The sequence below is a fragment of the Ovis canadensis genome, chromosome 1 (genome assembly GCF_042477335.2).
Source record: "Ovis canadensis isolate MfBH-ARS-UI-01 breed Bighorn chromosome 1, ARS-UI_OviCan_v2, whole genome shotgun sequence".
NCBI lineage: Eukaryota > Metazoa > Chordata > Mammalia > Artiodactyla > Bovidae > Ovis > Ovis canadensis.
In genome coordinates this window covers 104712176-104734216 of record NC_091245.1, presented here as the reverse complement: position 1 = coordinate 104734216, position 22041 = coordinate 104712176, and the positions used below count along the sequence as shown (strand labels likewise).

The 22041-nt window shown below is 45.8% G+C and overlaps 1 protein-coding gene across 3 annotated transcripts; it reads left to right on the top strand.

Moving 5' to 3' along the window:
- The first annotated feature begins 581 nt into the window (after positions 1-581).
- S100A7 (S100 calcium binding protein A7) lies at positions 582-20942 on the top strand. Of its 3 annotated transcripts, XM_069571493.1 has the most exons (4): positions 662-784; positions 17379-17475; positions 18796-18952; positions 20722-20942. In XM_069571493.1, exons 2-4 carry the CDS (start codon positions 17408-17410, stop codon positions 20884-20886), a joined length of 390 nt encoding a protein of 129 aa, XP_069427594.1. In that variant the 5' UTR covers positions 662-784; positions 17379-17407; the 3' UTR covers positions 20887-20942. The 3 variants fall into 3 exon arrangements, with proteins under 3 accessions (XP_069427600.1, XP_069427594.1, XP_069427606.1); XM_069571499.1 differs by lacking the exon at positions 17379-17475 and having other exon boundaries at positions 582-784; XM_069571505.1 differs by lacking the exons at positions 662-784; positions 17379-17475 and adding an exon at positions 17297-17345.
- The last annotated feature ends 1099 nt before the right edge of the window (positions 20943-22041 follow it).

The window sequence follows — 22041 nt, the reverse complement described above, 5'->3', positions numbered from 1 at the left end:
GGGCTGGGTTCCGGCCTCAGGAGAAGTTGAGGGGCCGGGCACCTCCTTCCCTTTCTGTAGTAGATGTAATCTTTTGATCTAGGTGCTGCTACGCCCTGTGGAAGCTGAAACTGCAGTGCCACAGCCCACTTCTGTAAACTGGAGTGTATCCGTGAAGGGAGATTTGGGATTCTAAGTCACAGGGTTTTACAGTGTCTCCTCGAAGTACACCTGAACACATCGGCAACAATAATACACTCTCTACGTCTATATAGCACTTTCTACCTTTCTAGGTGCTTTCATGGGCTTCCCAGGTGGTGCTAGTGGTAAAGAACTTGCCTGCCAATGCAGGAAATGTAAAAGACACAGGTGTGATCCCTGGGTCAGGAAGATCCCCTAGAGGAGGGCATGGCAACCCACTCCAGTATTCTTGCCGGGAGAATCCCATGGACAGAGAGCAGCCTGGCATAGGCGCCTATGGACCCATACAGTCCATAGGGCCGCACAGAGTTGGCCACGACTGAAGCAGCTTAGCACGCACGCACGCAGGTGCTTTCACATCCATTACCTCTGAAAAGCAGGGTATTCACTTCCCATTTGACAGATAAGACAAAGACTTCTCAAAAACAAAGGAAGGACAGATTCTGCCTAGTGTCACACCGAGTTAGAACACTTCTCTTTTGGCCTCGGGGGTTGTTATGTTAGTACTGGAGTCATCTCTCCGTCTCCTGGTCAGCCGTGACTGCATCCCATTAACATGTGTGTTCTCTGTGACCTGCTGTGAAATGGGGACCTGGCAATGTAGGTAAGACCTCAGCACCTGTCCCTGGGAGCCTGCTCCCTTGTTGAGGGGATGCCTGTAAGAGGTAAATCCCAGTGCCATGAGGGTGTGCCACAGACAGGTAAGACTGCCCTGTGTCTGAAGCAGAAGGGGGAACTCTATTGTCTTGAGGTAGTTAGGGAAGCCATCACAGAAGAGGTGACTTTTGGTCAGACTCGAAGGAGTGTTAAGACTTTTCTAGGCGGAGGGGAGGTAGCGGGGAAGCCAGGCAGAAGCTGTGGCAAAGACGAAGTCATGGACGAGATGGGTAAATGTCAGGACCGAGTACAGATTTTGTGTGTGCTAAAATTTTGGGGAGGATCCCCCATTCACAAAAAGAATACATAAATGTTTATTTAGAAAGGGGAAGAGACTATAGCAAGTCATGAATTTAAAAAAGTTGGCAAGTGCCACGCACATTACGTAAGCCAGAAAAACGGCAATATTTTGATTAACCGGATGACTCACCTGTCTACTTAACATTTTTTCTATGTTTTCTTGGCTCTGTGATCTTTGCTTCATATGACAATTGTTTTGTAAAATCATGAGACTAGAAAGACAATTAGTCTTTCCTCTGATAGTGTTAATTAGTTTTGCTGTTGACACTTTAGAAAAGATTTTGTTTTCAGTTTTACAACTTGTTCCCGGTAATGTCTTGTAAATTCTTAGGATTATTGCTCAAAATCTTTATAAAGTTTCTTTCATACATGACCTGTAAAGTTTCAGGGCATCTCAAGTTATAAAATATATAATATCAAAAAATTTTTCTATTGCAAAATTTCTTTCAAATAAGTTATTTTCAGATTCTTTTCCTTATAAGTTATTATAAGATATTGAATATAGTTCCCTGTGCTATACAGTAGGTCCTTGTTGGTTATCTGTTTTGTATATAGTAATGTGTATATGTTAATCCCAAACTCCTAATTTACCCCTCCTCTGCCCCTTTCCCGGGTGGCTCAGACAATAAAGAATCTGCCTGCAATGCAGGAGACCTGGGTTAGATCCCTAGGTCGAGAAGATCTGGAGAAGGAGATAACAATCCACTCCAGTATTCTTGCCTGGAGAATCCCATGTACAGAGGAGCCTAAAAGGCTACCGTCCATGGGGTTGCAGAGTTGGACACTGAGTGACTAACACTCTCACTTTTCTTTTACCCCTTTCCACTTTGGGAGCCATAAGTTTGTTCTCTATGTCTGTGGGTCTATTTTGTAAATAAATTCATTTGTATTATTTTTTTTAAGATTCCATATAGAAGTGATATTATATTTATCTTTCTCTCTCTTAATATGATAATCTCTAGGTTCATCCATGTTGGTGCAAATGACATTGTATAAAATGTAATCGTAAATAGTTTTTTAAAAAAATAGTTTTAAATTGAAGAAAAAATCATATACTAATGCATAAATGTGGAAGATAGAAAGATGGTACTGATGAATGTATTTGCAGAGTCGCAGTGGAGACATAGACATTGAGAACAGACTTATGGACACAGATGCTGGAGGTGAGGAAGGAGAGGGTGGGAGGTATGGAGAGAGTAACATGGAAACATACATTACCATATGTCATTACCATATGTAAAACAGATAGCCAGTGGGAATTTGCTGTACAACTCAGAGAACTCAACCAGGGGCTTGGTAACAGCCTAGAGGGATGGGATGGGGAGAGGGGTGGGATGGGGAGGGAGTTGGGAGAGATGTTCAAGTGGGAGGGGACATGGGTAAACTAGTGGTTTATTCATGTTGATGTTTGGTAGAAACCAACACAATATTGCAAAGCAATTATCCTTCAATTAAAAATCCATAGATTAAAAAAAAAAAAAGGAAAGGGTAATGGGTGATCTATTTATGCTGTCAGGCTCCCAGCTGTGCAACACCCTGAATTGAGATAGTTTTAACAGATTCTTTCCTTACCTTAACAAATTGTTTCTGTGCAATAATAATACTTCATATAGCTGGAAAAAAAAATTCAGCTTCTCAGTTGCACTAGCCACACATCAAGTGCTTGATAGCTACATGTAGCTAGTGGCCAGTGCGTTGGACAGGGTAATCTCTGAGCGTCAACTTTAACTGGGGCCAATTGTAACATCACAGGATCTTTTGTAAATCACCAGGGAAATAACACTACAAAAGCATATTCTCCAAAAGATGTACCTATCCCAGGAGGTGGATCTTAGGAGACTAATCGGACCTATTTTTCACAGTTCCTTAGTAAGGTTCTTGCTGGCAGTATTCAAGTCTCAGTTATAGGTGCTACATGTTGATGCTTAACTTTAGGGGAGCAGATTCCTTTCAGAGTGGCCTATGGACTAGCACTGTGAAGACCAGGGCTCTAGAGCCTGCTAAAGTCTTGCTCACTGCTGCTCTGGGCCCTGGTGGCCACACAGCTGTCTGGGCTTCCCCTGTCAGAGTCCGTGGGACTGTGCTGACAACATTTATGGCCATCTGCCTTCTGGATGGTGGGCTCCTGCCTGGTGGACCCTGATGTGCCATACCGAGGACTTCATAAAACAGCAGAAGGATTAAGGGTCCGGCTTTGGAGTCAGGCTGACCTGGGTTTGTTGGCTTTGTACTACCTGCTGGATGACCTGCTCACATTATGGAACCACTTTAAATCTCAGTTTATTTATCTGTGTAACGGAGATGCTAATATTCATCTAATAGAATTCTCTTGCAGATTAAATAAACTGACTTGTAGGGGAATTCCCTGGCAGTCCAGTGGTTAAGACTTCACATGTCCACTACATGGGTCCTGGAGTCAGTCCCTGGTTGGGGAGCTAAGCCCCTGCAAGACACATGGCGCGGCCAAACCAACAAAAAACTGATGTATGTAAAGCACATATTATACTTGCTGGGCACGGTGTTCAGTAAACAATAGTTCTCAATATCTGTAGCCATTCTTTCCTGAATGACTGGAAGGAGAGGCCATGTTTCTTTCCTCAGACACACTGAGCTATATTTCTTGGGGTTCAGCAAACTCCTCATCACTTCTCCAATTTAATCTATGATTCTATAACCCTGCTTCAACCTCTGGGGCTTGGATGGCTCAGAGGCACAGGTAGCCCCAGGGTTCTGGTGAACCCCAAGGCTCTGTTGAAAATTTCTGGGCATATCCAAAAGCTGGTGAAATACTGGCACTGGGTCAGCTGTGAGCCCCAGAGAAGCACCTGTTCCTTACCAATTTGTCTTTCTCTTCAGTGACTGCTATAGACAGAATGTTTGCTGCTACTGCTAAGTCGCTTCAGTCATGTCAGGCTCTGTGCAACCCCAGAGATGCCAGCCCACTAGGCTCCCTGAGATCCTAACTCCCAGTTGATGGTGTTGGAGGAGGGGGACTTTGATAGGTGATTAGATTATAAAGGTGGAACTCTCATGAGTGGGATTAGTGCCCTATTAAAGAGACCCAGGAAAGCTCCCTGTTTTGCATGTGAAGACACAGTGAGAAGATGATGTAACATGTACTGTGTGTGTGCATACTAAGTCGCTTCAGTCGTGTCTGATTCTTTGTGACCCTACGGACCATAGCCCGCCAGGCTCCTCTGTCCGTGGGATTCTCCAGGCAAGAATGTTAAAGTGGGTTGCCGTGTCTTCCTCCAGGGGATCTTTCCAACTCAGAGACTGAATCTCCTTCTCTTACGTCTCCTGAATTGGCAGGCGGGTTCTTTACCACTGGTGCCAGCTGGGACGCCCATGTGCTGTGCTGTGGTGTGGTCAGTTGCTCAGTTGTATGTGACTCTTTGCAACCTCATGGACCATAACCCGCCAAGCACTTCTGTTTATGGGGATTCTCCAGGCAAGAATACTGGAGGGGTTGTCATGCCTGCCTCCAGGGGATCCTCCCAACTCAGGGATTGAACCCACATCTCTTACGTCTCCTGCTTTGGTAGGCAGGTTCTTTACCACTAGTGCCACCTGGGAAGACCGTGTACTATGTACCAGACACCAAGTCTGCCAGCACCTTGACTTTGTACTGCCCAGCGTGCAGAACTAGGAAATAAATGTTTGTTGTTTAAGCCACTCGGTTTTTGGTATTTTTGTTACAGCAGCCTGAACAGACTAAGACAGCAACTCCTCACAAGGTCCGAGTCAGCCTTTTGGATTCCTCAGGTATAAATCCCACTTGCAATATTGAAGAGCAAGGGAACTTCCTGTGACTGGTTATCAATCATTGTCAGTTCACCAGCTAGCTCTGACGCCAACTGGGCTATGTGACCTTGAATGACTCATCACTCCCTGTGCCTCAGTGTGTTTATCTGTAAAATCAGGGTGTTGGGGCTACATCCATCCCAGGTTAGAAATTGATGCTCTGAGTCTCCAGTCATGAGGAGCCACTGGGAAAATGCCTCCAATGGGAGCTGAGGACAAAGCCATATCTAGGGTGACCAGAGCCCACTTTAGCCCCTTGGCCGCTAACCTGCCTTTGCCTTTGATCTTCTTTAGCAATCTGGGCTGATAAGTATTCCCAGAGAAGTGCCTGGGGGCCAAGTCAATCTTTCCCATATTCCCACTAGTCCTCATGCTCCATTGTCCTGGCCACCTTCTGCCTTGCTCTAAAAGAAGAGGTCAGTCCATAGGTCTGTAAGGAGAAAGTCCCATTATCCTCTGGGCACTCTCCTTGACTGACCAAAAAAACAAAAACAAAAAACAAACACGTCCTCAGTAGTGTCCTGGATGTTTCCCCGGCTGAGCAGCTAACATGTGGATTTACTTCTCTTTGGGGATAATTTTTCAGTCTGCTCTCCACTGCACACACCTAGGGCCTAGGGGGAAAAGGGGGTGCTATGTAGTAGGGAATTCTTAGTGATAAAGGCACCATTGTCCTTTCCCTTTGGCTCCAAACCTAGTCCGGCCCCAAAACTAACCAGCAGCATGTGGTGTAACCATGTGTATGGATCTCTGTAACAACTTGCTTTCCAGAGTCCAGACTAGGATGACCAGCTTGTCCTGGCTTGACTAGGACTTGATCCGTTTTAGTGCTGAAAGTCCGATGTCTAAGAATCCTCTCAATCCCAGGCAAACAAGGACAATTGGTCCTCCTAGTCCAGCTAACGAAGTCGCTTCAGTTGTCTGACTCTTTATGACCCCATCGACTGTAGCCCACCAGGCTCCTCTGTCCATGGGATTCTCTAGGCAAGAATACTGGAGTGGGTTGCTATGTCCTCCCCCAGGGGATCTTCCCAACCCAGGGATCAAACCCAGGTCTCCTACATTTCAGGACCACTGAGCCACCAGGAAAGCCCCGTTAATCAACTATATTCCAATGAAAACAAAACAGAAAAAGCTTAGGTCTTAGGAAAGGAGGGACAGAAACTTACAACTGTGGTTGATCCAATGGCCTTTTCTGATCCTTCCATTTGGTCAAGAAGTCTGGCATGCATTTCTTCTGAGTTTTACTCTGGAAGCAGTCTTCTTTTATGACCCTTTGAGGGTGTTCCTGGGATATTTATTTCTGCTTGTACTAGTGCCTGTGACCAGAGGTGGTCAGGCCACTAAATGTGTGTTTGGTTAGATGGGGGCTGCCCCAGAGTGTGCTCTGTGGACAGTGTGAAGTGTTATGCTGGTGTGCAGGCTTATGTGCGTGTCTGTATGAATGTCTGTGTGTGCATGCACGTGTGTGTCAAGAGTTCCAGGAATCTGAGAGGGCCTGTCCAGAATGAACTGAAGTCATGTTGCTCATTACTGTTGTCCTGCTGTGGACATTAGACTCCAGCCTTGACTTTCCAAACTGAGGAAAATTTTATTGCTAAATCTGAGACTTGAGGTAGAGAGGCTAGAAAGTCTTGCTCCTTTGTTGGTCCCCACAGGATGTGGGACCCCAATATGGGATCCCAATAACTGGCATCCAGGGCCTGGAATCTTCCCACATGGAAACTCATCTCTCTCCTTTCCCTGTGGATCGCAAGCACCACAGCCTTTCTTCTGCGTCCTCTCAGGGACCTCACAGGGCCTGAGTGGTCCCACTCCCAGATCAGGTCCTGATCTTGTGCCCTTCCAGAGCAACATGATGCTCCAGGAAACCACTCAGATTTTACTCTCTGTGGGGTGACTTCTAGAATACAGTGTGAAAGACCTTGGGTGGAGATGGGTGAGGAGAGCGGCCCTTCTACGCCCCCTCATTCATCTGGATCAAAACTAAAAATCCATTTAGTTCTGCTCTAATTTAGCTCTGTCCTCATCCACTTTACATCCTCCTTCCTCCAATCCTTTCCTACCCATCTTATCGTCCATCGACTTTATTCTTTCTCCACAGATCCACACCCAGTGACAAAACACATCAATTATTTCTTTTCTTTCCAGCAGCTCTTTGAAAGCAAAGATGAGTAATACTCATGTTGACAAGTCTTGAGTGGCAAGTAGCTCTACTCAGATCTAATTTCATAATCAATCACACTGGTATCTTCCCCTTATATCTCTGACACATTTAAGAAGAGTTTTATTGCTACACAGAGGCAGAGTCACAGTCAGCCAAAGTTTCAATGCAAATGCTGGCAGTTTTGCATGCATTACAATTAAGATTTCTAACACTTGCACAGATGTGTTGAAACTGTATTATCAAGAACGTGAAACAGCCACTTAAAAGATTAAAACTCAAGCTAGATGTACTGGAAGAAGACTCTTAACTCACTCTGGTTTTGAGAGCTTTGCATTCCCATACTACCCTAGCCAGCTTTCACTGAAGGCTCATGGCATGGATCCTTCTTCCCTTCTCCTCTGATATATCCTGTGACTGGGGCAGAGACTCCATACTGACCAGCTTAGTCGCCCCCTTTCCAGTCCCACTTCTCCAGTGCACGGGGTGGAGGGAGGGCAGTGTGATCTCTGTAGGCATTTCTAACCTCTTGTGTCTGCTACCAGTTAGTTACCATGATCAAGCTTTGCAGAGAGGCCCTTTTGTTTCAGTCTGTGTCTTCCTGTCTCTATCTCCCCAGTCACTTCCATAGTTAAAGCCTGTAGAAGAACTCTTGGTCCAGTCTCCTGGCTTTTTGAGAGTGCAAACCTGACTTGTAGAAACTCACCAAGGAAGGAGCAAGTATACTGAAAACTGGACCAGGTTCTACAACAAATTGTTCTTCTTACTACGAAGCAGTACAATTTATGCCCAGGAGAGGAACAAAATCCTCAGAATCGGGAGCATCTCTTCAGATAGGTCACTCTCTGAAATTTGACCATGACATTGGTGGGAGGCAAAAAGCCAGGAGACTGGACCAAGAGATCTTCTACAGGCTTTAACTATGGAAGTGACTGGGGAGATAGAGACAGGAAGACACAGACTGAAACAAAAGGGCCTCTCTGCAAAGCTTGATCATGGTAACTAACTGGTAGCAGACACAAGAGGTTAGAAATGCCTACAGAGATCACTGCTGCCCTCCCTCCACCCCGTGCACTGGAGAAGTGGGACTGGAAAGGGGGCGACTAAGCTGGTCAGTATGGAGTCTCTGCCCCAGTCACAGGATATATCAGAGGAGAAGGGAAGAAGGATCCATGCCTTGAGCCTTCAGTGAAAGCTGGCTGGGGTAGTATGGGGAATTCAAAGCTCTCAAAACCAGAGTGAGTTAAGAGTCTTCTTCCAGTACATCTAGCTTGAGTTTTAATCTTTTAAGTGGCTGTTTCACGTTCTTGATAATACAGTTTCAACACATCTGTGCAAGTGTTAGAAATCTTAATTGTAATGCATGCAAAACTGCCAGCATTTGCATTGAAACTTTGGCTGACTGTGACTCTGCCTCTGTGTCAATAATTCTGTTAATACCTCTTACATGTATAAATATGTTCATCTCCATTGTTTCTTGCTATTTGTGGACCTGAGATTTGGCTGTCCTGGGTCACACAGAGATTTGCTAGGGGAGCTGGGACCAGAGGACCTAGTACTCCTGACTCTTGGGTCAATTCTTTTACTAAGACTATTTCATGCTGTGATTCATTATTTATTTATTTTGTTTTGGATGGGGGCATGCCTTCTCTGTGTTGGGAGCTGTCTAGTTGTGACCATTCAAAGAGGAATGATACCTGACTAGCCTTCAGGAAGCTCCCTGTGATGCTGTGTTGGTGAGAGAAAGATGTAAACACTGACATTCAGTATTATTGGGGGGAGGTAGTTGAGAAATAGGGGTGCAAGTGTGGGCATTATGGCAGGAATGAGAACTCTGTTGGGCAAAGCAGGAAGGTTCACAGAGCAGTCAGAGAACTGGGGGAAGGGTACTGCGGGCAGTGCGGACAGAGGCAAGTGGTCCAGGAAGGGGTGGTGTGTCTGGGGACCAAGGGGCTCAGGGTGATGAGGGGAGGAGGGAGGCGAGCCTGCAGCCTGACTCAGGCTCTTCCTGACAGTCCTGTTCCCTGTGAAGGGTAGGCCTTCTTGACGAGATGGCCCTTGTCTTCTGGTTCTTTTGCTGGTCCTTGAGATGGATGAATTGTGAAGGGCTCTATGCTGGTGATGCCACCAAGAGCCTGGTCTTTGCCCTCTAGGAACTTATACTTTAATCATTTGTTCTCAGACTCTCTCCAGGATTCAAAGCCCCCCAAACCCCAAACGAAACCAAAACAAACAAACAACAATAACAACAAAAAACAACCCAAAAAACCTGGGGCTATGTTTAAAATGCAGATTCTTGAATTTCACCCCAGATAACTGGGGTCAGTAAGCCAAGAAGGGGACCCAAGATCTGCATTTTCACAATATCTGGAGCTTCTGATCCATGTGGTCCCCAAAGCACACACTGAGGATTGCCAGTCTAGGCAGAGGCGGTGATGCCGGCTGAGCCAGATCTTGACAATGGGACAAGTGTTTGTGTTAAGTCAGCAGCTCGGGCCACGCATCTGCTCTTGATCAGGGAAGGAGTAATATAAACACAGAGCAACCTTCTAGAATTTTCTTCACTGTCTTTGGAGCAGAAAACATTCTTTACTGCCTCTGGCTGTTGCTTGGATCACTGCGTCATCCTGTGAGGCTCAGGTGACAGGGACTATAGGCAAAAGTGGGATGCTCCCCTTTCCAGTCCCTCCTGCAGCCTGCTTCACACCTCCAGACACTTTCCTGGGCACAGCCTCTGGGGGAAGCCAGGTCCTGGGCTCTCCGTTTGTCCTTCTGAAGTTATTAAAAGCCCTGGAAACTCAAGCAAGCTTTTTTGTAGGTAAATGATTAATTACCACTGTGAAGATACAGAACCAGAGAAGTGTGGGGCCTCTGTGGGGGAGGAGCTCTCCTATTCCGTTTTCAGCTCAGCTCTCTGCCACGGCTCAGGGGCATTGGCAGAGTGTCCAGTCCTCTCTCCAACCACCAGCTCCTTTGCTTGCCTTTAACGCAGCTGTCCTGCCTTGGCTGGTTACATGTGGATGGGGTGGCAGCAGGCAAGGTCTCAAGTGTGGAGAAGGAGACTGTGCTGCATATTGCCTTTGCTGAGGGTGATTCAGGAGGTTTACCTGAGGTTTATGTGAGGGTCAGGCTCTGGGAGCGGCTCCGCAGAGGTGGGGAGGGAGTGGGTGTCATTTCTCTAACTGAAGCTCTGCCTTCAGGAATAACTGCTCCTCCTTCCCCATCGTATCTGATCGATGTCCTTCAACCAGGCTACTGCTACACCCAGGGAAGCTGTAAGCATGCACAACCCCCACCCACGTCTGTAAGTTGGCTGTACACTGGAGAGGACCACTTTTAGACTCTGAATCACTGATGTCACTCAGCACATCAGAATCTCTATCGAAAGGAACGTCACCTCTTCCTATTTCTCAACCTCACCAAGTGTTTCTCAACCACTGCCTCCTGTGGTCCTCAGGGTTCTATGAAGTGATGTTAGTGTCCCTACTGACAGACAAATAGACTATGGCACAGGGATGGAAGTGCCATCCCAGCCAGGCCACATGAAGGGTGACTTGTCGGGTAGGGCTAGTACCCTGTGTTCCTGATCAGTGCAGATACAGTGCCACTCTGGGGTAAACCAAGAGATGAGCAAGTGCTGCTGGAACCTGGGGCCCCTGCAAAACCTCTTTGAGGAAGTCAGGGAAAGCTCCACAACAGAGATAGCTGTTAACCTACATCTGAAAGAGGGATGTGTTTCCTGGGAAAAAAGGAGGTGGAAGGGAATGCTAGGTAGAGGACTTGACATGGAGGGTTCAGGAAACCCTAAGGAGGCCAGTGAGAAAGGAGGGGAGAGGCCAGAGCTGGGTAGGAGAGGTGGTCTTCTTAGAGACTTGCTTTTCTCTGGCTCAGGGATGGTACTCTGTTTCCAGGACACTGAGTATTTGATGAAGGAGTCTGGGTCCTGCTCCTGGTGAAGTTACACTCAAGATCAAGGGTCAAACTCAAATATTTTCAGAAGCAAGGAAGCAAAAATTTGTGACAGTCTGGTAAAAAGAGAAACCAAGCTAAAGTGTAATTTAACTCCATTTTCAGTGGAAGAATCCAAAACGGAGAGAAGAGAGACAGTTCGTCCAGGGACACAACCATGGTGGAGCAGAACTGGAGGCCGTGGGTGTCCACTGGCATATTCCTTTTAGAATGATCAAACTGAAAATTTAAAATAACTATGATTAATATGCTAAGAGCTATAGTGGAAAAGTAGGAAGTAGGTAATATGGAAGATTAGATGGATACCGTACCTGGAAAGATGAAAACTCTAAGAAAGTTATGAAAATAGTAGAAAATAGACATAGCAGAAATAAAAAACATTATAATAGCAATGAACGTCTTTGATGGGCTCATTGGTAGACTGGCTACAATTGAGGAAAACAATCAGTGAGCTTAAAGATATGTCAATAGAAACTTTCTAAATAGAAAAGCAAAGAGAAATAAACAAGAACAGAATACACAAGACAATTACAAAAGGTGTAACGTACATATAATAGGAATATCAGAGGGAAAGAAAGAAAGAAACAGAAGAAATATTTGAAGAAATAATTGCTGAGAATTTTCCTAAATTAACAACAGATACTAAACCACAAATCCAGAAATATCAGAGAACACCAAGCAGAACAAATGCCCAAAGAACCGTATCTAGGCATAGATCATATTCAAATTTCAGAAATTCAAACACAAAGAGAAAATCTTGAAAGAAGCCAGAGGTGGAGAAAACTGCCTCACCCTATATATAGAGGCACAAGAATAAGGATTTTATTGAATTTCTCTTCAGAAACCATGCAAGCAAGAATAGTGGGGTGTTTAAGAGTTTAAAGACAAAACCCACCAAACTAGAATTCTGTATTCAGTGAAATTGTTCTTCAAAAGTGAAGAAGAAATAAAGACAAAAACTGAGGGAATTTGTTGCTAGTTAGACCTGTCTTGGAAGAAATGTAGCAAGAAGTTCTTCAGGAAGAAGGAAAATGATGTAGGTCAGAAGCTTGACCTACATAAAGAATAAGAATGTTAGAGAAGGAATAAGTGAAGAGCAAAAAAATCTGTTATTTTTCTTGAAAATTTTTTCATTTTTTTATAAATTTATTTTTTTTATCAAGGTGTAATTGACACACAACATGTTTTTCTTATTCTGAATTGATCTAACTGATTACAGTTTGTTCAAAATAATTATTGCAGTAATATATTAGGAGATTACTTATAAGAGAAATAAATAATAGCAATGTAATAAACAGAAGAGGAAATTCCGGGAGTACTCTGTTATAAGGTACCTGTAAGACCTGTGAAGTAATACAGTATTATCTGAATGTGGACTTAGATTACTTGCAAATGTATATTACAAAGTCTAGGGCAACCACCAAAGACACTTAACAAAACAGTATGATTGATATGTTAAGAGGGAAAACAGAACTGTGCAAAATGTTCAGTTAAAATCAGAGAAGACAGAAAAAAGAGTGAAAGGTGGAAAAACTCACAAAAAAGCTATGAGTAGAAAACAGCTATGAATATGGTTGATATTAACCCAACTATATTGATAGTCACTTTTAGTGTGAATGGTCTAAATACACCAATTAAAAGAGATAATCTAAGCATAGTAGGGCTCATCTGTAGGCTTTCTACAAAAACTTGCTTTTATTTCATTTAAAAAACATTTTTTTTAGTTTTATTGTGGTATAATTGACAAAATTGTGTCTTTTTAAGATATACAATATGATGGTTTCATATACATATACATTGTTAAATGATCACCTGTTAAGCTGATCAACATTCATGACCTCAAATAGTTATCATTTTTTCCCCCCTTTCCTTCTCCTACCTGCTACCCATGCAACCACTTGTTTAAAGAAATCACCTTTTAAACATAAAAACACAAAAAGATAAAAAGTAAAGAGGTGGAGAAAAGCATACCACACTAACACACACACAAATTTAGAGATTTTAATTAATTAATTATTAATTTTGGACAGATAAAACAAGACTTCAGAGCAAGAAAAGTGATCAGAGACAATGAGGGGCATTATGTAATGGAAGGCGGTCGGTTCTTCAGGATGACAACCAGGCTCAACTGTGTATGCTCCTAGTTACAGCGTATCAAAATGCGTGAGGCAAAAGCTGATCGAACTGCACGGAGAAATAGATGAGTTCACTATTAAAGTTTGGAGAAGGAAACGGCAACTCACTCCAGTATTTTTGCCTGGAGAATCCCATGGACAGAGGAGCCTGGTGGGCTGTGGTCCATGGGGTTGCAAAGAGTGGGACATGACCGAGCAACTAACACTATTAAAGTTGGAGACTTCAACACCTCTCTATCAGAAATGGACAGATACAATGGGCAGAAAATCAATACAGACATAGTTGAATTGGACAGATCATCAATCAGTTGGATCTAACTGACTTTTCCAGACTCCTTTAGCCAACAACAGCAGAAAACACGTTCCTCTTAAGCTCATTCAGTGCATTCATCAAGATAGACTATATTCTGGGTCATAAAACATGTCTTAACCAATTTTAAAAGAGTAGAAATCAAATATGTGTATGCTCTCAGACCACATTGAAAATAAAGTAGAAATCAATAATAGAAAGATGGCTGGAAAACCCAAACATTTTCATGGATCAAGTAACATACTTCTAAATAATATGTGGGTCAAAGAAGCTATATCAAGAGAATGTAAAAAATATTTTGAACTAAATGAAAATGAAAAGACAATTTATAAAAGCTTTTCATTTTGGAATGCAGCAAAAGCAGTGCTTAGGGGGTAATTTTTATCTTTGAATATGTATATCAGAAAAGGAGCATCTAAAATTAATAATCTAAGTTTGCATTTTAGGAAATTCAATCATTAGCGTGGTACTTGGTACAGATTGTTCATAAATGGGAGTTCTTGTACTATTAGCTATTAGTTCTGCTAATGTCTGGATGGGTGCATAAAAACAATCTTCCTTTCCAGACACCCAAAGCCACAGTTTCTGGAGCTCAGCAAACCCTTTATCTCTTTTCTAACCCACTGACTCCCATCCCTTTTACTCTAGCTTCATGGAGCTTGTGATGGAGCAAAAGTTCAGAATGAGTTAGCCTGGGTGCAGTGTGCATAGGAAGGTCCTGGGGTTCTGATGGGAAGTTCTGAGCAGAGCTGCTCTGCTCTGGGAGGTTGGTGGGTAGAACACAGCCAGGGTTCCTTGCTGGAGGCACCAGCCCAGCTCTGAGCCTCACAGAAGATCCTGTTCTTTTGCTCAGATCCATACTTTCCATGGGTCTTCCTCCTGCTCTGTGGCTCTGTGGCAGGCTGGTGATCTGAGTTTGCCCCTTGGCTTCCAATGCTCAATGCTCCAGCCTATTAGGCTGTCCACTGACACAGGGGAACAATAATCTAAGCTTCTACTTTAGGACACTAAATCACTAGCTCAGTGCTGGATCGCAAACAGTGATTCTTTTATTAGAAGCTAGTATTCCTCAGTGCCTGTGTGGGTGAACAGAACAATCTTCCTTTCTGGAGACCCAAAACCTCACAGATGACTTCAGCTAGATTTGACTTGGATGAGCAGCCCTTGGGCTTAACCAAAAGGCATTTTTGGTTAAGGCACTGGAAGATTCCCTACAGCCTTTCTGGTGGTGGTGAGTGATGCCGGAGATGCCGGGGTGTGACTGGGCTGCTGAGAATGGTTGAAAACACTGCTGTCTTTGATGGTAAACAGGATTGATCCAAAGTTGGTCCCTAGGACCTGGGCTCTGTGTCCTGAGACTCATCTCTTCTTTTAAAATATTTGTTTATTTGACTGTACCGGGATGCAGCTGTGGGGTCTAGTTCTCTGACCAGAGATTGAACCCAGGCCCCCTGCATTGGGAGCCTGGAGTCTTAGCCCCTGGACCACGAGGGAAGTCCCCCTTCCTCATTCCTTAAACACAGCACAGACACAACCAGGGCCTACCCTGGGCCCCTGGCATACAAGTCATCAGACAGGGAGGCTGCTACACCAGGGGAACGTGAGGTCACAGGTCAAAATCTCTGGTCACCTGAGCAGGATACCACTCTGAAAGGAAGATAAGAAAGTGGACAGTGTAGTATCTGAAGCAGAATTTTTGGCAATCACGGTCACTTTCTTGCAAAGTAATACTGCACAACAGTGAAAAACCACAGCACACCCCCTAACATGATAAAACTTAAAAAAATTTACTACTGATCTAAAGAAGGTGGACAGAACACAGAAAAATATTTCCATTCATGTAAAATTCAGAAATCGGGCAAATTACCGTGTATACAGATAAATGCTTAAATGGTAAACTATGAAGAAAATCATGAGCTTCAATCATGTAAGTCTGGCTGGTAGTTTTCATGAAAAGAGAGAAGAGGGGGTGGTAACTGGAGGACATGTTTTCTTTTTTGATCTAAGGAAGGTTATAGGTGGTAGAAATAAGTTACTGGGCTGTACATACATTTTTGTTTACTGTATATTTCTGTAAGTTTGAGCTATATAAAAAAATGTCAACAGCACATAGACCAAAATAACTACTCACATTTGCAAGAATGTATTCATATAAACAGAAGAAACTGATGCTTCTTGTGACGAATGGAATGGGAATGGAGATTAGAGGAAAATAAAGAGCATGACCTTGCAAGAGATAAGAGGTATTTGTGTTCTAGGAGCTTAAGATTATAGATAGCTCAGCCTCTGAAACTTATGCTGAGAATGGAACAAAAGGAGAATTAACTCTATATACTAAAAAAACTAATTTTAAGTATTTTGACAGGGTTCAAAATGTAAAAGCTACAATTGGACTTTAAGAGGGAATTAAGTCTCAGTTCCCCTGCCCAAAGTGTCTTGTGTGTTCTTCTTGGGAGGTTTCTCAACAGGGATAAGAATGGATTAAATGAATAAATCAGGGAGGAGTGGTCCTGAGAAAGTGAATGTGATATGAACAGGGATGGCTGTGTGCTGGGAGGCCCCGACTGGGGCTCAGCAGTGGGAAGGAGCTCAGGGACGCCAGTGCCTGAACCAGCTCCCTCACTCCATGGAGGAAGTCCCAAAGCGAGCAAGAGCTCCCCGTGAGTCAGCAGGGCAGGTCCCCAGAAGCCCCCAGGCCTCAGCTTGACTCCAGGTTCCTGTTTCGTGCTCTGGAACCAGCCTTTCCGTAGCAGGCTGGGACACAGCAGAGCCCAGGGCCTGGCCGCCAACTTTGGAGAGACTGTTTAGCATGGAGGAGGAGGAATGTTATGGAAGACTTGGGGGAAGTCAGCCTCAGGGTCCAAGAGGAGACTTTGCCCAAGTTCCTGCCTCCAGGCTCATCCCACGGTCATCACCACCGCTGGAGCTAGACAGTGGGGCCCGGGTGGCCCTGGCAACCCAGGGGCTGAGAAGGGAACTCAAGAGTGAGGAGGTGAAGTCAGTGTCCCCTCAGCAGCAGGTGATAAGGCCGAGCCCATTGCCTTCTCTGTGTTCCCTCGTCTGTCACTGTGGGTCACGACAGCTGTCTCCATCCCAGGATCCACTGAGGACTGGGTGTGAAGATGGCAGTGAGGTGACCTACTTCACTCCCCTGGACTGTGAGTCCCAGAAGGAAGGTCTTGAGATTTAGTTGAAGCATTAATAGAAGGTTTTGAATTAGGCTTTTCTGGGATCACATCCGGAATCTACTGTCTGCTAGCTGTATAATCTTAAAATCTTTATAAACCTGATTTTCCACTCGTGCCTGGAGACAACATATCTAGCTCATAGCTGGCAAGGACGAAGCAGGCAGCAATGGCAGCCGTGTCTTGATGCCTGGCACTTCTTTCGCTCTTAGTAAGCGGTGGTTGTTACACTCAGAACAAGCTTGTATAAGGACTGAGTGAAGGAAAATGGAGACCTTGCAGCCTTCAGAGTCCAAAATTCCATCCACTTTAGGTCCAGAAGCCCAGTTTTCTCTACTCTGATCCCTGTCCTGTTGCCACACACTCCACGGGCCCCAGATCAAGCAGGGGACAGAGAAGCCTCTAGGGGAAGATCTTGGGAGGTGCAGTGTGTCCTGGGGTTCTGCTGGGAGAGGCTGAGCACACCCTCCTGGGTGTGGCCCACCCACCTGAGTGGGGCAATGCTCCAGGAAGCAGAGAGCGAACAGAGCCGCAGGGCTCCCAGCCCCGGGAAGCGCTCGGCTAAGCCTTATAAAGGGGCCAGTCTCCATCCAGGGCGCATCTCACTCATCCTTCTCCTTGGTGACGTCTCCTCTGATCAGGTAAGTCTGCTCCGGCCTATCTCTCTTTTCTAGGAGGAGCCGGGAAGCAGCTCTGGAAGGGGATGCAGGAGCCTGTGGTCCAGTCCCGACTCTGCCGCCAACTGGGCTGTGTGCCTTCACCCCTGCTGAGGTCCCATCTGTGTGGCAAGATGACCAATGCTCCCTGCCCCTCCACTGGCTCCTCGGTGATGCTCTTGTGGACACGTGCCCAGTGGGAGCTGAGGACCCTCCCCCTCCTCTTGCTTTCTTTCTTCTCTGCATTCACCTGCTTATCAGGTCAAAAAACCCACCGACCCCACCCTTGAGGAGAGTGGGAGCCCCAGCCAAAGCCTTAACCCCAGGCCTGGGACCCCCCCACTCACCATTACTCTGGTGAGACGTCCTGCCCTGACCTGGAGAAAAGACTGATCAACCAGAGCTCCCCACCTCCTCCCAGCAGGAAAATGCTCAGGGACCGTCTGCACACGGGGCTCGGCTCTGGTCTTGGCCGCGTTGACAGAGGCCTTGGGTGGGTCCTCTTACTGACAGAACAGTGGGCTCTTTCTCCTCCATCAGAAGGCAGTGGGGTTTGTCTTAGATACTGACACGCGTGACGCAGGGTCATGTCCTGGCTGCTGAGGGAAGTCTGGCATGGGAGGGCTGCTCTGTCCCGTTTCTCTGCTGGGGTCCAGGGCAGCCCAGACCTCTGACTGCTGGGGGAAGAACCTGCTTAGGGAAGTCAGACGTTCTCTTTATTTTAATGAGGTCAAGGCTCAGAGGTGCAGATAGTGCCCAGTAACAGAAAAGCGGACGGACCCCCATCTCCCACATTCCACTCAACAGCCTAGAACTGAGTTGTGTATTTCCTTTCACTTCAAATTCCCAGCTGATTCTGATCCCCAGTCCCTCTTCCTCTCTCAGGGGTGGTCAGGAAGACCCCCACCAGGGCTCAGGACAGGACTGCATTTCTGCCCACTTATTGTAGGCTTGCTTCATGGTCCAGGTGGGCTTCTAGGGGGTCTTCCGGAAGCAGCCCAGGAGGCTCAGATCAGACCAGAGGGGACACTGTCCTGCCCCCGCGACTCTGACCCTGACGCTGAACCTGGAGGAGATGGATTTGCTGCTGTCTGGGGGGTGGGCTCCTCCACGGCTCTGGTTGCTGCGTCCCACCTCAGGCCCAGTCTTCTCACTGGGGCTGGCCCCGTCTCTGCTTCCACATGCTGTGGGCCTCCCCACAGAGGAGTCTGTCGGTCTCCTTCACCTCCTCACGCCCTGAGCTGTGGGGACCCAGGCCCACGCCTGGGCACGCCCTCCTGCTCCTCAGCCTCTCCTCCCAGCACGCAGAGAAGCAGTTTCTTCTGTCCCATCTGAGCCGCGCTGCGCTGGCTGCTCAGCCCCCATCCATGTGTCTGATCTTGGGGACCCTTCCCTGGGGAAGGACACAAAAGGTCACTGACCCCTCTTCCGGCAGCTCTTTGGAAGCCAAGATGAGCGGCTCTCAGCTGGAGCAGGCCATTTCAGCCTTGATCGACCTGTTTCACAAACACTCGGGACCCGATGACACCATCGAGAAGGAGGCCCTGCTGCAGCTGCTGAAGGATAACTTCCCCAACTTCCTCAGTGCCTGTGTGAGTGGGGTCCTGGTCCCCCATGGCGACGGGGTCCCGGTCCCCCATGGTGGCGGGGTCCTGGCATGACTGAGGGCCCTTCCCGGGAGACTTTGGACAAGTCACTCTCATTCTCTGATCCTCGCTTTCTCATCTGCAAAAGGGCCTCATAGAACTTCCTGTCCCGTCCTCTCTCAGGGGGTGAAGAGATGCTGTATGTGGCAAAGTAGGAAAATGTGTGGATACAAGTAGTTGGTGATGAGTTATCAAAAAGCGCTACAACTGGAGGGCAGTGGATGGGTCCCCTCTCACCTGTCCCACCTTCTGTATGAGACTCAAACTCTTCTGCTCACACCCTGAGAGGCTCTAGCAGCACCCCTTAGGGTTCTTGAGATCAGAGGGAAGGTGACAGAAATTCCATCATTGGCAGAATATTTTTAATAGGAACAAAATTTTATTTATCTAAAAATATATTTGATTTACAATGTGTTGGTTCAAGTATACAACATAGTGCTTTGATATTTTTATAGATTATACTCCATCAAAGTTATTATAGAACATTGATAATATCTTCTATGCTGTACTTTACATCTTTTTATCTCTCTTTCTTTTTTTTATACCTAGTAGTTTGTACCTGTTAATCCCCTTCCCCTACCTTTCCCCTCCACCTATCCCTCTCACCTCTGGAACAACTAGGTTGCTTTCTGTATAGATGCACTACTGGCAGAATTTAACCCCTCCGTTTACAATGCATAACTCATTTGCTGACCTGCTTTAACCCAACGATTAGAATATTCTGAATGAATTACAAGAAAAAAGAGGTTGCTGCTGCTACTGCAGCTAAGTCGCTTCAGTTGTGTCTGACTCTTTGCGACCCCATAGACGGCAGCCCACCAGGCTCCCCCGTCCCTGGGATTCTCCAGCCAAGAACACTGGAGTGGGTTGCCATTTCCTTCTCCCCCCAAAAAAGAGGCTACTAGGTAACAAAGAGGTTAGGTAAGTAAGAAAAGGGAACTCAGAGCATGTAGGATCCTGGAGGCCAAAAAGAGAAAATAGGAGAGAAGGGTTAGGTTGAAGATGACAAGGATGGAATTTATTATTTATTTATTTAATTGAAGTATAGTCAATAATATAGTTATAATATATAGTTATAGTATAGTTATAATGTTGTGTTAGTTTCAGGTATGCAACACAGTGATTTGGTTATATCTACATATGAGTAGGGCTTATTTGGGGCTTTTCTGGTAGTTCAACTGGTAAAGAATCCACCTGTAATATAGGAGACCCTGGTTTGATTCCTGGGTCAGGAAGTTCCCCTGGAGAAGGGATAGACTACCCACTCAGGTATTCTTGCCTGGAGAATCTCTATGGACAGATGAGCCCGGTGGGCCACAGTTCATGGAGTCGTAAAGAGTCAGACAGGCTGAGCCCAGCACATGGTTTATCTGAGTCCCAGAGCAGAACTTAGGTAGGTTCAGCCTGGTAGGGGGTTGAGGGGGTGGTCTGGGGCTGGAGACCACCCACCACCACACTAATCAGGGCAACTCAGGGCAGAGTCTGCTCACCATGTGAATCTCTCATCCAAGTTCACATTTGGGGAAGGACTCTCTGCTGAACTGCAAGGCAATGTCAATGTCCCTACCTCATCCCTCATCTCTACTCCTCAATGCCACACCAGACACCTTTGGGCTGTGCTGGGCCCTCATTTCTCTGTCTCTGCCTCTTCCTCTTCTCCCAGCGCATCACTCTCGTGGGGCTGAATTTGCCTTGTTTTGTGTTTTTTCCCACAGGAGAAAAGGGGCAGAGATTACTTGTCCAATATTTTTGAGAAAAAGGACAAGAATAAGGACCAGAAGATTGACTTTTCTGAGTTCCTGTCCTTGCTGGCGGACATAGCCTCAGACTATCACAACCATAGCCATGGAGAGGAGCTCTGTTCTGGGGGAAATAAGTGAGCCCAGAGGCCTCCAGACAACCCAAGAAACAATAAAGTGTCTTTTCTCACCAGAAACTTGTGTTACTTCCTCCTTTTTGTTGCTGCATGTAGCTCAGAGAGAATACACAATGGTCGGTTACCTGCTTTGTAGATTCTCCAGTATATGAACAAATTCTTCATAGCAAATCTCCTTCCCAGTGTACAGCAGTGATGAGACTTTTTGCAAAGAAAATTGACAAGTGTATTGTCTAAGAGGAAACATCTCCTGAGGAAATACACAGACAGGCAGATTGACAATCACTCTGTGTGGTTTCAACACATGCCAACCTCCAAACACCCTCATTCACACAATCCCAACCATCTAAGTGGTGCAGGTGCTTCTGAAGACACTGGAACGTGGCCAGCGCTTTTTCCTGGGAGATCAGTCTCTTGCTCTGTACTCCCAGCCCTCACTGCCTGTAGGGACCCAGGGTCAGGGTATCTCTCCAGCCAGAGCGGGCAAGAGAGCCCCACCTTCACCAATTAGGTTGTTCCTCAGCAGAGGAATCATCCTTGAATATTGACAGTTTATATTGGCTGTTCCATGCACCAGTGATTAGAGAGAAGAAAAGTGTGAGGCTGTTACCATCCTGTGTTCTGGGCACTAAGAATTCTATCATGCGATTTTTGTCCTCAGAAAACGAAAACTCTTTAAACCAATGGTCCCAGAAGAAAACAGAGTGTACCCCTGTTAGAAAGGCTGGACTATTTCATGTAAGATCTCTCAGCTTCAATTTGACCAACAGTTACAAAATTCTTATTCAAAGGGGAAAAATTTCTGCTGAGGGAAAAGCCTACTGTTATATGTGGTAACTGATGCTGTCTTTTTAAATGTCCTTTTGAATCAGGTCTGTGTTAACAATAGTTTTACCCTCAATATATCCCCAGCCAAGGCGTTGTATACATAAGTGATAATGTACATTGTCAGATTTCTGTAACTGTACTCAACTGAACTAAAAATAAAGACGTGAAGGAACACTCTTATCCCAGATAAAGACAGGTACGCTTACCTTCAGGTTACCCAGAGCCTGTTCCTCAGCCAAGGCATGTGGTAGCTCCTTCACCAGGTCTCCATGGGAGCTGGAGGGACAAAGTGTCAGGATGCTGATGAGGCTGCTCAGGAATCCCTCCGGGT